Raw genomic sequence first — 17,882 nt, 5'->3', positions numbered from 1 at the left:
CGAGTATATTATATAATATAATACACGAGTCTCAACCTTTCTTTCCTCCACCATAAACTGTCGGATCGTGTGTTTTCTTGTTTTGTTTATTAATTAGTAGTTCAATGTCAACAATCTAATTAATTATTCATTGTTTAATTATTAATTTTTAATATGATTTTGTACATATATTAATATTTATATTTATTGAAAAAAAGACGCTGATAACTATTACAATTTCTGTCTCAATTTATGTGATATTTTTCGTTCTTCGAGAGTGAAACGGTTTAAGTTTGATTGGGAGTTTATGTATGGAATCTGTATTTTTTCTGAAATGAAATTTATATATTGGTAAACTACGTAAAGAGTACTATGAGTAACAATAATTGATAATTCAAAATGCTTAAAAGATCTTACAGTCAAAGATAAAATTATTCGAATCTTGAAATTCGAAAAATATCACACAAAATAAGATGAACGGAGTATCATTTATGTATTAAAACACATCTTGGAGTTTATTAGGTCAACTATAAGTTTCTTCTTTTTCTACATAAACTATCATCATCTACGTAACTAGGTGTGTTTTATTACGTAGCTCAATGGTGATAGTTTATGTAGAAAATGGAAACAACTGATAATTCAAAATGAAAACACATCTATGTTTTAAAACACATATCGAGAAGCTGATTAATCCAACTATCATTTGTCTTTTCTTTTTAAAACTATCATCATCTACACAACTAAGTGTAGTTTAATATGATAATAGTTCAAGTAGAAAAAAAGAACAATCGGTGATAATCCTGATAAGAAAAGAAAATAATTAATTTTGAAAAGACGTATTCAGACGTGTTTTTAACCATTATCTCTTTGTTTTTTTTTAATAATATTCTTTCTTGATTTTGTGCATAATTATTATCTATATTGAAAAAGACACAAACAAGTGAACAAATTTAGGTAAAAGAACATAATATATATATACTATGGAGAAGTGACATTTTTTTTAAATTTTCTTGATAAAGACAGTAAGATAAAGTTAAAAATAAAGCTCCTGGAATCCAGTAAAAAAAAAAAAAAAGCAGGAAACTAGGCAAAGCAAAGTGGTTCGTGAGCTCCAAGTATTATTTTATCTATTTTTTAATAAGCTTTCTATAAAGTAAATAACTGTTTTAGTATAAGTGACATGCACATAAAATCCCACATTCTTGTTTATAGGGAAAAAAAATTATGAAAATTGTGTTGATTTTTCTTTTTTTTTTTGAGAAATGAAATGGATTAAATGTCAAAATTCATTAAGTTCGTATATATAGAGAGAGCTTGATGCACAAAGTTTCCACTAAATGTGTGTTTTCACGGCTCGAGTGATCACTTAGTTATATGACAACAACGATTAAGTGCATTGTGTAAATGTTGAGGGACTTGTGACGTACTTATGCCACGTGAGTTAAGCGTGGTATTTAAGTAGAAAAGGGTGACAGGACAGGGTTGTAATTGGTTAAAGATAAATAGAAAAGGTTAGAGAGTTTTAGCTGTTGATGTAGCGTAGTGACACGTGAGAGCAATAACAACCAAAAGGGAGAATTTAAAATTGACCCCAGACGGATTTCTCAATTATAAAAAATTGGTGATGTTAATGATTTAATGATGGACTAATATGGTATAAGTTAATTTGACAACTAGACATTAGAGCAAAGTAAGAAAATTATCAAATTTGAAGACATGTTCATGAAGTACATGATTTAATGTCCAAAATGATATTAGCAATGAGTTTGGTGGGGGAGAGATAACACAAAATTGAGAAATCATTATTAGATTAGTAATTTGATAATAAATCTCAATAACTATCAAATGATTCATTGAGAATTTTTTTTTTATTGTTTAACAATTAGAAAATAAAAAGACATTCATTGAATTTAGAACTTTAAATCAATAGATCTTGAGTACTATTACTACCTAACTACTCTTTTAAGACAATGAGTGTGAACTTACTATAAGTATATATTCTTTAAAATTATGCAAACTATATATTCTTTAATTCTTTTCAAAATTTACAAGTGAAACTCGGGATATCGTTATTGAACTTCATATATGAAATTTAAATTCTATAACAATAATCATTTCTAAAAGACATAGTCAGAAAGTGATCGGTGGATATTATTTCAACATACACACGTAAATCACTATCAATCGCAAAAAGGTACAAGTCCAATAAGGTAAATAAAAGGAGGAAAATAATAAATATCAGGTGAAGTAGTCGAGATATCCTCAAGCTGTTCTGGACACTAACATTACCGAAAAAAAATAAAAGGGCAAATGGAAAATGAGACTAAAAGTATTATAATAATTAAGAAATGTATAACAATATAAACAATTTTCCCCTTTATGTACTAAATTTCATATTTTGGATCATTTAAAATATGTCTAATATCACTTTATTTGCAACCCATTTTTTAAAAAAATAAAAAGCTACACAACCATCCTCTCTATAAAATGGTTCTCTTCCCTTGCATTTGCTCTTAAAAACTCAAACTTACACTTCCAAAACTTGCAAAACTTCCAAAAACTCCCAAACACAAAGTGAAAAACACCATGGAATATGAAGAAATTCGTCGTTCGTGTGACAATGTAGTTGAAGAAGAAGATTATATAGACATGGAAGTAAGTTCAAATTCAAACATGTTTTCACAATTTACAAATTCCCCTTCTCAAGCTAGAGAATTCGAATTCCAAATGTTTCCAAATTGTATTGATAAAGACACAACAACTTCACCAGCTGATGAATTATTCCATAATGGAAAACTTCTACCACTTCACCTCCCTTTTGGTACAACACAAATGGTAGAGAAATTACTACAAAATCCCAATAAACATGCTCATGGAACTCGTAAAAACGATGTTTATGATGAGTCTTTTAGTACTCCTTTATTCAGAACTACTACTAATACTCCTACGAGTAATAACACTCCGTTTGAATCATGTAATGTCTCTCCCGTTGAGTCTTGTCAAGTTAGTAGAGAACTCAATCCTGAAGAATATATGTTTGAGTATTCAGCTGATGCAAACAATGACAATCCAGTAGACGATGATGAGAACACAAAAAGGTCATGGACTAAGAAACTCAAGCACATAAAGAACTCCACGTTTGGTTCTAAACTTAAGTCTTCGCGCTCTTATCTCAAGTCTTTCTTCTCCAAATCTGGCTGCTCGAACGAGTACTCTGCAGCTGCTTCAAGAAACATTGCAAAAGGGCCTTTTCCAATAGCTAAAGAAGCTAAGAAAGAGTCATTTGGGCAAATTCATAGAGGTGGTTCGAATTCAAAAGGAGTCAAAAAAGAAAATGATCGCGATCATCAAGAGATAAGAGGTAGACATAGAAGGTCATTCTCAGGAGCTATTAAAAGGTTTTCAACAACTAAATCATCTTCGTCTTCATTTTCATCGTCTACTTCTGGCTCATTGTCAGCTTCAAGCTCGAATAATTCGAATGAATTTCAAGAAATGCACTTTTTCAAGAGAAACAACAATTCATATTCAGATATTGAGAATTCAATTCAAGCAGCAATTGCTCATTGCAAAAACTCTCAGCATGCAAGAAAGACAATAAGTGATATTGGAGTTTGTTCATTGTCTGCTTCTAAAGTGATCACTAAAGAACAAGAAAGACCTGGACTCTGCAGGGGATAAATTTTTCCTTTTTTTTTATCATAACTGTGGCTTACATGCACCTCGACTAATTGCACGAGATACCTGTCACCTTCCACCAGCAACAGGTAGCAACATGTATAAGGAAACTCTGTGTACCAAGGCTAGGACAGACGGAAAGATCACATCACCTAGTGTTTTTTCTTGTAATTGTTATTTCTTTTACCAGAGGAAGTGAAATGGAAATAACTATTTTAAATTATCTTATTATATGATTGTTTCTTTCTTTCACAATTTTGTGTAATAAGCCTTCCATGTAGATTAGCAATACTTGGATTTCACGTAACAAAAACAACTTTTAGCGGCAATAAGTAGACACATTAATAAAGAGTGCTAAAATCTTTATCGGCATTAGTTAAGTGTCATTAGATCCAATGTCGTTAAAGCCTTTAAAGACATATACAAAGAGTATTAATTGCGGCTTGTTAATTAATTGCCGCTAAATCTCATTTTCGTTGTAGTGTTTCCAGAGCATAACTCAACTAAAAAATTTGTGATAAATTCTAAAGGAAGGTTTTTCTAGTACATTATTCCACCGAGTACGTGTTACTTGCCACTAGTACACGTATCAAATAACTCTGTCTATCAAATCTTAGACGATCAAAAGAAATCACCTAGTTTTATTTGTCTTTACTAGAAGTTGAACCTTGAAATGAACTACTACATGCAAAGAGTCATTATCTCTAGGTGATCATTTACAAATGACAAATAGAGAATTGCTTATCATTAATAAGGAATTATTCTACCATCAAGAACCTATGTTGCTCGGACTCTTCAAAAATGTCGTTAAACGTGTGTCAGATCCCCCAAAATCTATCTATTTTGGAGGATCTAAAACGTGTTTGACAATATTTTAAAAAACCGAGAAATATAGACAAGGACTACGAGGAGATGGATGGGATTTTTAGATTCCTCCAAATTTGCCAAAGTCATTGGTTCGAGCTCGAGGAATGGAGAAACTTTACGTAAAAAAGGCTTCCCCTTTAGACTGGCCCTACATGGCGATAATTCAAATTAGTTGGTCAAGTAAAAATTGAATACCAAATGATTAAAGAAAAACAATACTCTTAATGATGAACTAATAAAGAGCTATTTTGAGCATAATGCAAAAATTAAAATTAAAAATTATTACAAAGCTTCAACCCTAAGTTTAAGTAATAAATTTGCAAGTGCTATTAGTTTAATGTGTAAATCAATGAAGCTAATGATGATTTTATTTAGAATAATAATCAATGAAGGCAGAAAAAAGATAGTGGTTCAATGGTCCTTAAAGTACATCAATAATTATTTATTTTATCACATACATGATTCCCTTTATACTGGGTCACTTTGCTTAATTTGAGTTAAGTACATCAATAAATTTTTACATTATTGCCTTCACGTCACTAAATTTTTTTTGGTAACAAATCAATTATTTAATTTTACTCAAGTATCATTGTGAGTTACTAAATTATTTTTTATTTTTCAATATGACCTATTTTAAATAGTTCGGGAGTATTTTTGCCCTATTCTCTTTCTTTTATTGGTCTCAACTTAATGTTGAATTTTCTTTCTATTAATAATTATTGAATACTTCTACTCTTTATTTCTCGTGTATATATAATAACTTTTTGTTTAATATATATTACTATCTCTTCTCTTCTCATCAGAGACTAATGATAGCAAATCTTTTTATTTATTGAGGGAAAATTCTGATTCACCATAAAATAATATATCATAGTGAGGTCACTCTAATATAAGGAAATACAAAAAAATAATCATCAATTTTGATTGTAAAAACCCCACTTGTGTGGCACTCAAAGAATAGCTTAAGCATTAGATTATGTTATTATTATTAACTCACTTTAAAGATAAATAAATAAATGGTTCTAATAGCAATAAGCTTAAGGAGCACTTCTTTTATTTACTTGGGGAAGACTTATTGAATTTGTTTATCGGTTAGTTCGATACGATTTTAAAAATATTTGAATTTAATATTTTTTTATTTCGCATAGACTTTACTCTTTTGAATCTCATTTATGGAATTACAATGTGTTTTGTTATGATTGTAATTTGGTTATCATCTCTTTCAAGTCATTCAGAATGGCTCTATATATAATTTTAGGTTGTAAGATTATGGTTGTTCACTCTCCTTTTATTCGAGTGACTTTGTACCTATCCTTACCGAGAAAAACTAGTTTCAACAGCATCTCCCATTAATTCATATCAATTTGGATATTTTCCCCGCCATATTTATATATAGCGAGGAAAATCCAAATCCCGAAACAACTTGGTAGTAGGGTGGAAACTAGGTGGATAATGAATCTACCTCTTTACCCTTCTCCGCTTAATATCGAGCTTTCGCCTGCATCAAGATTCGAATATTTGGCATGCACCTAACCCACATATCAGACTTTTGTGACCTTACCAATAAGTACGGATGGTAATGGGGCGGGGGAGGGGCGGATTGAGCTTAACCCGCAAAATTTTTAATCCGCCCCGCCCGCATAGCAACACTTTTCATTTTCAACCCGCCCCATATAATGTTTTTAATTTCTTTTTTCTAGTTATTTTTTATACTAAAAATAAAATTCATAAAAATAAATTTATTTTTTCATTTAGTTGTATTAATTTAATAGGATAGTGACTTAAAATCTTATTTTTTAAAGGTTAATCGGGAAATGTGCAAGACATTGTATTATTTTTTATTGTATCATTTTCATTTATTATCTTGAATATTTTAGTAGATTTAATGAAATTATCTTAATAAATAATGTTCTATCCCTCAATAACATATAAAAAGTTAAAATTAAGTTTGAACCCACATAAAATGACTTATGCCCGCAACCCGCCCCGCCCCACATTAATTTTTAAAAAAAAACACTTCAACCTGCCCCACATTCGACTCGCCTCACCCCCACATAGCCTTAAACTCACCCCATCCCGGCCCGCATCCGCCCCGCCCCATTGTCATCCCTACCACTAAACCAAATCCTTGAGAACAAGGAAGGACAGATTTTTATAAACAACTTTTCTGACAGTATTAGGAAAAAAATACATAACTTTAATGTTGCTTTTAGAGGAAAAGAAAAAAAAACATCTTTTGAATTTCAAATGGGTATATGAGCCCTTAAACTAAGTGAAGATGTTAGCCACATATTTGACAAAAATTAGACCCAAAATAAACATTGTTGTAAAGATTCATTGATTGTGTTGAGCACTTAGGAATACGTTGATAAGCATATTACAACAAACACTTTCTCCCCACCAATTTCTCTTAGTGTATAGAGAATCAAATACCAAAAAAATTTACTAAAGTTGTCTACTAAGCTCCTTTTTCCCTTTTTTTTTTTTTATGTTTTGTACAGTCAAAGTTATTAGATCAAGCATCACCACTAATTTCTAGAGGATGACATATGAAACTTCCCTGCCTGTCATGTTGCTCAGACTTTTCAAAAATGTTGAGTATGTTGGATCCTCTAAAATTGGTGTATTTATGAAGACACGAGTGAGGCAACATTTTTGGCGTATTCAAGTATTAAAGCTTTCGCCCTAAGTACAACAACAACAATGACATATCCAGTGAATTCCCACAAGTGGAGTTTAGGGAGGGTTACACGAACAAGATTAAGATAGACCCTCGGCTCAGAAAAAACATTTCAAAGATGGTTGAAAAAAGAAATTGCGTAAGTAAAGAGTTTTCACCTAAATAAGAACTTGTAAGCATAACTAATTCTAGAAAAAATCACTCACACCAAGTATACTTATACTAAACTATATTAATTTACCAGAATTAAGCAATAATTTAAAGTGAAACTATTTTAATTGACTATTGCTAGTCATAAAGATGCATTTATGGGAGAGTATCAGCTAGTGTAAACACCTCATGTGTTACTCCAATCACAAATTAAAAAGGACAACGATAGGTTGCCGTAACTGATAAAATTGTTGTCATATGGGTTCGAGCTGTGAAAACAAAAGCAGGGCAAGGTTGCGTACAATAGACCCTTATAGTTTGGCCTTTCCCCAAATCAATGTATAGCGAGAGTTTAGTGCACCGAGCTGTCTTTTTACTAGGAGTTCTCTGAATAATGTTGGAATGGACCTAAATCAGACAATGAATATATAGGATTATTATATAGCTGGCCTCCACTAGGTTGAGATTGGAGCAAAATCTATTTTCTTAATTGTGAACTCAAAAGATGGGTTTGGTTTGTTATATAATTTAACTCAATATTCAATGTGGATACAACCATTTCTTCCGGCTATCAAGTCTTTTTTTAAAAAAAATTGTGATATCCGGGCCAACTTTCTCTCACCTTGACTAATTCCTCGGGATATCTGTCACCTCCCACCAGCACAAGGTACCAAATTACTTGGCCCATCAAAGCAAATCGGGAGAAATCACCTAGTATTTTTTATCGCTGTTGAGACTTGAACACTTGAACCTGAGACTTCATGGTTCTCAACCCACTTCATTGATTACTAGGCCACATCTTTGGGTGCCTATTAAGGTATTTTAGTGAAAAATCAAAACATTATTTTTGGTTCATGTCTCCGGAGAATATCAAAGCATTGCTATGATATTATTTCACTCATGTCGGTCCTTTCTAGTTCATCGCGCATTAGTACAATTTATTGATCCACACATCTATACTATTCTTTGTTTGTCCAAGAAGTAGGACCATTAGATGAATCAAAAGAATAACTACAACTATTACGACTCAGTCCCAAACATTGAAAGAAGAACTACAAGCTCAAATCATATGCATTGCACTTCTCATAACATGTACTTCAAACTAGGCAAGATTTTATGAGCATAAACTACAACAGCATAAAGATAAGGAATCAGACATATCTAGTCGAAATAAAACACCTATAGAAACTCCAAAAGCAATATGAATTCGGGTACACATTTACATAGATGATTTAATGACTAGATTCACCGAGTTTGACTTGTAGTGTATTAAGCTTTAGAATCCTCGGGATACTAGTGGTAGTTGAGATGCAAGGGGTACATAAATAGTTTTCATTCAACAGTAATTCCTACCCTCTCCAAACCCTACTTTATGGGATTATACAAAAAGATCATTCAAAAGGAGTGTGTTTCCCATTTAAAAGTCATTCAAAAACCAGACGACGTCAGTTTCTTTCAACATTTTTCTCCACCTTCAAAATAAAATATAACTATCAAGTTCTCTTCTTATTTGTGGCAAAAGAAGTGCAGAAAACAAAAACATAAAAAAAAGGCATAATACATAAATAGAGACTCACACTTGGCCTCAACGGGCAAGTAAGCACTAAATGCGCATCTAGACACTTCAACTTGGTCCCAACTGACAACTAAACAATCCAATTCGTCCCCGCCGTGTCTCAAGGAGACCCGACGCTGACGTGTTTTAGAGGTGTCTAGATGATCATTAAGTGTTCAATTGGTGAAGATGAGTTGACGTATCTAGATGATCATGCTCAAAGTTGGAGTACTTAATTTCCAATTAATGTCAAGTTTGAGTGTTTGTTTATGTATCATGCCCGATCGAACGTCGTTCTAGTAAGGAAAAGAAAGTACCAGTGAGTGATGCAGGAGGTGGAATAGGTGACTGCAACCTGATAACGATCTGCCACCAGCAGGTAGGGTGTTAAGTGTACTGATATTATATATCCTTATGAGGTGGAGAAAAAAATACTATGTACCTTTGTCTTCTCATTTCTTCCTATAAAGTCACACAATTTTTTCCCTCTGGTGAGCTCTTTTCCTGCCCATAAAAGTTGCACTGTGTTTTCTTCAAGAATTCGCAAGTCTGCAGAATCATGTATTCATCCATAATTGCTAACTGTTTTGAGTTTCACTTGAAAAAGCTTGCAGGACAAATATCAAGTGGAAACAATAATAACGAATTGCAATATTCACTTGTTCACTTGAGATGTTTAAAAGGCTTCACTTTCATTTGCCTGGAGATCAAATAATCAAATGGTTCAGAAGCTTTAATGTTTTTTTTCTTTTTGGAGAAAAAGGGTAAGTATCTAGAAGCTCGTCATCAAACTGATTTTTTCATAGGAAAATAAACAAGCAACTGCATCTCTTTCTGAACTTGTTATTAAAAGCATATTTGCAGCCTCCATTGATTATGTCTCGATCCAGAGGTATGACGAACAATGGAATTACTTACCAACAATAACATGTAATCATGGAACTTGAAATAAAGTCACGGTGACTATAAACTCATAAAATCTCAAACAAGAACGCTTGCCCTGAACTTTTGTATATTGAACGAAAGCATATAAGACACAGGAGGCTGAAATAAGTGATTGTAAACATACCTGACAAGAATTGTTGTAAATCGGAACTTGATAATCCCATTACTGAATGTGTTGCCAAATATTCCTTCTCAATGTTTCTTGTGTGATTTCTTAGCACATAAAGTGATAGAGGTTTGTTATGTATAACCTGATCCTGTAAACCATTTCAATGGACAGAAACAAATGGAACATATCATACATCATTTGAACCACCAAATGCAAGGATGCAAAGCATTGCGAGTATTTGCTCACCTAAATCTATAAGTTGCTCAAACTATAAAAAAAAAAGTTCATGATATTACTATACTAATTACAGAACTTACATTTCATAGCAAATGATAGAGCAATAATGAAATAAACTATTACAGAAACAGACCTTTGAAGCATACGACGTAGCTTCGGAGAGAGCTCTCACCAGAGACATAACTGCATTGACAATTTTAATAGTTAAGTGCAACTTCAATTGATAATCATGAGTATGACACTATCAGCATTAATGATTGTAAAGAACTTCTGATTGTATTTACCTTTAGGATCGCCTTGAAGCTTAGAGAAATAAAGCTCGAATTTCAAGGGTTAATTTTTCGAAGCGAAAGCTTTAACTACTTCAATTCATCAAAATGATTATTTCGACATTACTAGCATTTTGATTGTAAATACCTTTAGGATCACCTTAAAGCATAGAGACACTAAGATCGCTAAGTAAGCTCCGTGCTTAGCTCCGTGCATCGCTAAGAGAATGCAAAGAAAGACTTAGAATGATTTGAAAAGTTTGGAAGAAGGGCTTTTGTATTGCTTGGAGAATGTTTTTCAAGTTGACTGATGCCTTGCAAATGAATGGCACCTCTATTTATACGACAACCTACTTTACAAGTCCCTAAAGTATTTACACTTTGGTCTCTCTAGACTTTGCATAATCTAGAATTTTCCAAAGCTTTCTTGAAATATTAGGGGTTCTAGAGTTCTCTATAACTCTCTCTACAACTCCAGATTCTTCCGCCTCTATTCTTCTGCCCCTATTCGAATGCAAAATTTCTTCTGCCCCTATTCGAATGTAAAATTTGACTGGCAAAGTGAGCATGACATGATATAAGGCCCGAATTTCAACCATTAGTTTTGCGAAGCGAAAACTAGGCAACTTCAACTATTCAATGATTATTTCCACATTACTAGCATTTTGATTGTACATACCATTAGAATAGCTTAGAGAGATAAAACTCAAATTTCAACTGTTAATTTCTCAATCGAAAATTATAACTACTTCAACTAATCCATGGTTATTTCGACATTACTATCATTTTGATTGTAAAAACCTCTAAGATTGCCTCGAAGCTTGAAGATAAAGCTCGAATTTCAATATACACAACTTCAACTTATCAATGATTATTTCAACATTACTAGAAATTTTGATTGTAAATACCTTTAGGATCGCCTTGAAGCTTAGATAGATGAGACTCGAATTCGACAGCGAAGCATTGAATCTTCGATTGGATATTCGCTATTTCGATTATGTCTTTGGCGATTTCATCAATTGTTAAAGACGTTTCAGTGTCGTAGAGAAACTCGCCGTCGCCGTCGCTGCCGCCGCCGTGCTTCACATGTATGCGCACCATCTTCGAAGCCTTACCAAGTGAACTCTTTATGCTCAATTTTTTCCTTTTGAATTTGCTTTACATTTGCAAATATTTAGGACTATCTATTTCTCTATTTATACTAACACACTTTTTCCGATAAAAGTCCAAAAGGTTTGACACGTTTCTATTTCGACATAATACGTAAACATGACTCTTAACTTGGCGTCAACGAACAACTATACCCTCTAACTTTGAATGTGCACATGTATATACTTAAACTATTATAAAAATTGAACAAGTAGACGCAAGTGTACTACATGGCATAATACACGTAAAATATCACGTAGGATACACAATTGTCATGTAGAATGTCATGTAGGACAAATGTGTTCATTTGCTCAATTTTATATAAGTTTAAGTGTCTATTTGTACGCACCCAAAGTCAAAGGTCATAGTTATCAATTGACGTCAAGTTAAAGGTCATATTTATGTATTATATCTTTCTTTTGGAACCGAGACATATTTAGTAGTTACTAAAACTTTGATAAGTATTAATTCCTTGATCTCAATTTATATGACAATAACTTTCTCGATCAATAAATGCAGTGCAATCCCATAAGTAGCGTCTTGAAAAGGATACAATGTAGACAGACGTTTATCCACCTTTATGAAATAGCGAGTTGTTTCTGATAAACTTTCGACATAAAATTTCGAATGTATTGCTACACAAAGTGGTAGATACCATAGTAATTGATAACTTTATGAGTTTTTTTTTTTTTTACATATACATAATCTTTCCCATTATAGATCAATGGGAATATATAGATCCCAATGCAAAAAATTACAATCTACAGTTCCATGAGTTAAGCTTAGAATTATACATCATCGCCATTGTTCTGGCTTGGGACAGAAGCCTTATTCGTTGACACGACGATACGCGTAAACTGGAACCTCCCTTCCAAATATGAACAGATCAAACATCTTCATTTGAAACTTGCAGTTCCCTCCAGGTGCAACGGGTGTTCATCGGTCTCTCCAGAATTCGTGTTTCGCTACATACAACACCAGAACAGTTTCGTTCCCTCATCACAGGGCGTAAATCCTGTCGATGTCAGAATTAGAGAACTCGGAGTGGTACCATGAGTTGGAACCACTTCTAGCATGTTTTTGCTTCTTCCTTATCGATCTTTTCTTCCTTGATCTTACCACATAGTAAGTCATGGTTCCAAGAACCCCGGCCATTATTATTCCCCCTACTGCTGTTACCAATATTGCAGCCCATTCATACTTGCGACCGACCACGATATAAGAGGATGCCATAAATGCCACTGAAGTGCAGACAGAAGCCAACCACATCAACTTGTTAATCACCTCGACGACTTTTCTTTCTGCCTTAGTTTCTCCTCTAACCAATGTAATCTGAACTACGACAACAGCAAGAGATGTAAAAAGAGCAAGGGCGTTGAAGATGAAGAAGATCTTAAATGAAGCAGTGCTCACAACCACAGCCACTCCATGCTCATCATCACCTCCAGGCACAGTGAAAATAGCAGCAAAGGCAACTGTGGCAAAGAGAACAGCAACGACAGTCACAGAATTCGTTGCATTATTAATCCCTTCTCGATGGAGCTTTCTAAGCTCTTTAGCAATTCCGTGGACATTTTTGTTTGTCCTTTTAGTTTGTTCAAGCTGTGTGTGAATGTCTTTCTTGATCTGACTGACAGTTTTCCTCAACTCATCCCTTGGTTGGTTCAATTCATTAGCTCTAACAGCTCCATATTTGTATAAACATTCCTTTATTTCGGAGGATTCTTCAGAGAGGGGAAGATCTTCAGCTATGTCAAGAGCTGTTTTGTGATCTCTGTTCAGTGCATTAACATTACTATCAGGCAGGCGTAGCAACTCTCTGACTATCTGCACGGCAAAAGTTTTAAATTGATTATCAATCACAATATCACTGTATATAAGAGGTGATAAAGGCACAGACAGATCTTAAAAGCAAGAAGGGGAGTGGTTCAGGTAGCACAAAAGAATGGATATCATGCAGTATTTCATTATAAGGATGAAACAATGTGGCCACGGACCATGATTATTGTAACAATTGAACACATGGTGATCCAAATTTTGTATAATCTTAGAGACATGAACCAACAACCATTCAATAAACCAAATTTAACAATTAACATTTTTTATTACAAAAGAGAAACATCAGATTTAAGAATAAAACGCAATATTAAGTTTGTGTCATGCTTTGCAGCACACCATGCATTAGAAACAAAGAACAGTAGAGGAATAGTGATGTCGTATTTGGTGTGAGGGATGGGGTTAAACACAAAAAAATCATGTTTGAGTAACAGATTATATACCTCAGCACGCTTTTTCCGGGTTGCTATGTGTAATGCTGTGTTGCCAAACTTGTCTGGAAGCATAACTATAGCAGCATCAGCCTCGAGAAGCAATATCACCACCTCACAGCTGATTCCCTTTACAGCCATATGCAATGCAGTTTGTCCTTTCTTATCCGTCCTCCTGGCCAATTGTGGGTCTCTGTCAAGCAAAGCCTTCACAATTTCCACGTGCCCTTGTCTGGCAGCTAAATGCAAAGCATTTTTACCATTGGACCTAGAAATTTCCAGTAAGGTGCAATCCTTTGACAGCAGTTCATTGACCACTGCAATATGTCCTCTTGAGGCAGCAGTTATAAGAGGGGTTGCATTTGAAGGGCCAAATGTTTTACTTAGTCCGGTATCATGCTCTAAAAGCAATTGGACGATTCCTGTCATAAGAACGCAAAAATAAGTCTTTGTCCAATAATTAGTATCTTCTGGCACCATGAAACTTATCCATCTTCAATATTTTACTGAACTGTAGAGTTTTTTCCTGAATGTTTACTGCATAATTCTCCACACACATTTTTGGCAATTTCAAGGTTGCAGTAGGTCAGTTCAAAAAGTTTGAACCTTCAATATCAACCGGCATCAGCCCTGCTGAGACTGAAGGCATGATATTCTAAAACAAGATCTCTTCAAGGTCAATACCCTCTTTTGACAAGGGGTTGGATAGGGGGGTGTTCGGGTTCAAATCAGAATTTAGTTTAGACATAATACATAAACAGACACTTGAAGTTGGTCTAAACTGACAACTAAGCACTCTAACTTTGACTATGCACATCTAGACACCTCAACTCGTCTCAAATGTGTCAGTTGTATGCTCCAACTTACCAAATGATCATTTAGACACCTTCAATGAAAAGTAAGACCAAGTTGAGGTGTCTACATGTGCACTGTCAAAGTTGAAGTGCTTACTTGCCAGTCGAGCCCAAGTTTGAGTGTTTATTTATGTATTACGAAGCTACGACTGGTTTTTAAAATTGCAAATTCATGGCATACTTACCCTTCTCAATGTAAAGTAAAACAAGTACACTGTCAAATCTTAATAGGATTATGGGGGAGAGATATAACTTGGTTAGCAATTTTTTCAATCTTCCAGCATCTTGTAAACTAGATCCTTCATCTTTCCATATCAGAAAAGTTAACAAGCTGAGTTTAAGCTGCACTGTAAAGGGATATATAAGTAAAATGATCAAGAAATATAAGATCCTCACCGTGGTGTCCTTGACTTGCAGCTATATGCAAAGGATCAAATCCTGACCGATTCTTCTTAGTAACAGTGTCCTTATTGCAGTACTTCAATAATTCTTTCAATACCTCAAGATATCCCTTCGCTGCTGCTGTAAAGAGTGCTGTCTCTCCTAATTCATTCACTTCATTCACTACGGATGCTCTGATCTCCGCGACCTCTTGATTAAAGTCATCGCCGCTCAGCGTCCCGACCATTTGACTATCAATGTCATTAAGTATCTGCTTCACTGCTGCTAGATCACCTTTCTGAGCTGCTAAATGAAGCTCAGTGTCATTGTGCCTTCCCGTAACCTGTTTTACATATTTCTTTTTCCCTGCTTGGTCAATTCTCTTGCCAGAATTGGAAAGCACCAGAGCTGGTGCTGTTGCGGAAGATGGAGATGGGGTTGGTGATGGCTCAGCTAGAGGGTTATGGCTTGGTGTTGGAGTAATCAGTCCTTTCTCGACATCTCTCTCACCTAGTACAAGCACAAACAGAACTAGTCAGCAAAAAAGAGTAGCTACTCAGTATTAAATAATCAAGAATCAGGTCGTAATACCACTTATAAATATACAGCTCCATCATAAATTCTTCAGAACTAAACACTATGCATAAAAGAACTTGTAAAGTTTATTCTTATCCATTGAACAAACTTAAATTTTCCTTAAAAAAAAAATTCAAATTGTCACCTAACTGGCTGCTCTTAGAATTTTTCGATACCGTTCCGTCCAGGACAACTTTCGCACACCACCACTAATTCCACGAGATACCTGCCGCCTACCACACCTCCCACCAGCAACATGTACCAGATAACTTTGGCCCAATTTCAAGGATTGATATAGCTCTCCTCAACTAGTTTCAGATCGAGGTACAGTAATACATATTGTCATCTAAATAATATGAAAAATCACCCCATAGTAAATCGCTCAAGTTATGTACATATGCAAGGTACAACTCAGCTGAGTGTCTATCGAAAACAACATTTCTACCCCCACAAAGGTAGATGTAAGGTTTGTGTACACATCGTACCTCTCCAGACTCCACTTGTGTGATTACACCGAGTATGTTGTTGTTGTTTGCAAGGTACAAACTCAATGAAGATAAATCTTTACTAAGAAATACCCATATACTTATAAAACTATATCTCCAACTAATAAACCAAAATTAAAAACTCAAATTCCCCCAAAGAACCATTTTTTCTACATATAAATCTATAATTCAAAATACCTATATGCTAAAAACTATATCTCCAGCTAATAAAGCAAAAAAAAAAAGTATATACTGATAAATCCATGGATAATTTTTTCTTATTTAATTAAAAAAAAGAACCATTTTTTCTCCATATTAATCTCTATTGTTAAATACCCAGATGATTAAAACTATATTTACAGCTAATATAGCAAAATCCAGCTGAAACACCCATATACTTATAACTAAATCTTGAGCTAATAAATCAAAAAAAAATTAGCTACTGATAATTTGATGATCAGTGAATATATATATATATTATATATTTTTTTTCAATTTTTATGGAAAATATAAATATGGGGTTAGAGTTTACCTTCTTCCACAGGAGAAGCCATAGAAGGGGGAAAAAAAATTAATTTCAGAGAGGAATTGAAGTAAACGGAGAGTCAAGAAAAATGAGAGTTTTATCAGATTTGAGAAATGAGAAAAGGGGAAGTGTAAAGGAAAGTGGAAGATGAAAAAGAATAAAACATATTTTAAATGAAAAAAAGAAAAAAAAAAGAACTAAAAGACAATTTAGGAAAGTGATGAGAAATAACAAAATTGAAAATGATTTTTTTTATTTTTATTTTTTTTCATGTCAAAAGAATCAATAATTATCTTTAAAATGTGATTCTAAACCTTAGTTACCACTAAAATGGTATAGGGGGAATTTATAGACGTGATTTAAGAATATACGAATTAAAATAATCAATGTGATAAGAGTGTATCGAAAGTGAATTAATAAACTTGAGATGATTTTTAAAGAGTAGATGAAAGGCTATATTCATAGTTAATTCATTCGAGAATCTTGTCCCTATTAAGTCTAGTATCTATTTTAGTTACATAATAGTTGGTGAAGATCTCGAGCTCTTCCATAATCGATGATGGAGATCTCAGATTCTTTCACGATGATCGTTACGTGAACTTATTAGGTCTAGTTACAATACTTGATATTTTAATTGATTGTATTAGAAAAATAATATCCCTAAATCAAAACACATAAATTAAAATAGTATTTAGCTTGTGAACAAGCTATTTTGAAATTACTATACAAAATTATAATATAAGAATTATTAATAGTGATAAGATTTTTTTTTCATAGAGAAAAAATAAAATATAGGGATATAACATATATGTACTATGAACCACACATTCACTTTTTAAAATAATAAATTTGGATAATTTTATTTTCAATGGAATAAATTAATCTCACTCTTAACTTTAACATTAAAAAACTTTTATAAACAAATAATTTATATATAATTATATTTTCTTTATCAATTATCATGTAAAGAATTTGTTAATTATAATTTATAATCTTCCTTAAATAATATTTGAAATTCTAATACTAAATATTCCTCTTTTATATGGACAGAAATTAAAGCTTTTTTCTAAAAATAAAAAAATAATAATTTAAAAAAAAAAACATTTTGAGCAACTAGAGAGCATAATAATAAGCTGGCTCTATTGGTCAAAATAGACGGCCAGCAACCACTAATT

At 33.3% G+C, this 17,882-nt stretch overlaps 2 protein-coding genes across 4 annotated transcripts; both read right to left on the bottom strand.

The window, feature by feature from the left end:
* Positions 1-2,602: 2,602 nt before the first annotated feature.
* On the bottom strand, positions 2,603-11,648 carry LOC107018876 (cilia- and flagella-associated protein 298-B-like). 3 transcript variants are annotated; one of them, XM_015219460.2, is made up of 6 exons: positions 11,378-11,648; positions 10,334-10,383; positions 9,979-10,111; positions 9,352-9,458; positions 9,227-9,275; positions 2,603-3,001 (listed from the first exon to the last, which is right to left on the bottom strand). In XM_015219460.2, the coding sequence occupies exons 1-6, from the start codon at positions 11,568-11,570 to the stop codon at positions 2,979-2,981; spliced, it is 555 nt and encodes a 184-aa protein (XP_015074946.1). In that variant the 5' UTR covers positions 11,571-11,648; the 3' UTR covers positions 2,603-2,978. The 3 variants fall into 3 exon arrangements, with proteins under 3 accessions (XP_015074946.1, XP_015074947.1, XP_027772733.1); XM_015219461.2 differs by lacking the exon at positions 2,603-3,001 and adding an exon at positions 4,271-4,672; XM_027916932.1 differs by lacking the exon at positions 2,603-3,001 and adding an exon at positions 8,405-8,826 and having other exon boundaries at positions 11,378-11,647.
* A 591-nt stretch (positions 11,649-12,239) lies between these two features.
* On the bottom strand, positions 12,240-16,867 carry LOC107020452 (ankyrin repeat-containing protein ITN1). Its single transcript, XM_015220820.2, has 4 exons — positions 16,714-16,867; positions 15,136-15,630; positions 13,898-14,307; positions 12,240-13,445 (listed from the first exon to the last, which is right to left on the bottom strand). The coding sequence occupies exons 1-4, from the start codon at positions 16,733-16,735 to the stop codon at positions 12,618-12,620; spliced, it is 1,755 nt and encodes a 584-aa protein (XP_015076306.1). The 5' UTR covers positions 16,736-16,867; the 3' UTR covers positions 12,240-12,617.
* Positions 16,868-17,882: the final 1,015 nt, after the last annotated feature.

Source organism: Solanum pennellii, chromosome 5 (genome assembly GCF_001406875.1).
Source record: "Solanum pennellii chromosome 5, SPENNV200".
NCBI classification, from domain to species: Eukaryota; Viridiplantae; Streptophyta; class Magnoliopsida; order Solanales; family Solanaceae; genus Solanum; species Solanum pennellii.
The sequence above is the reverse complement of the archived record's forward strand: the minus strand, read 5'-3'. Positions and strand labels throughout refer to the sequence as shown.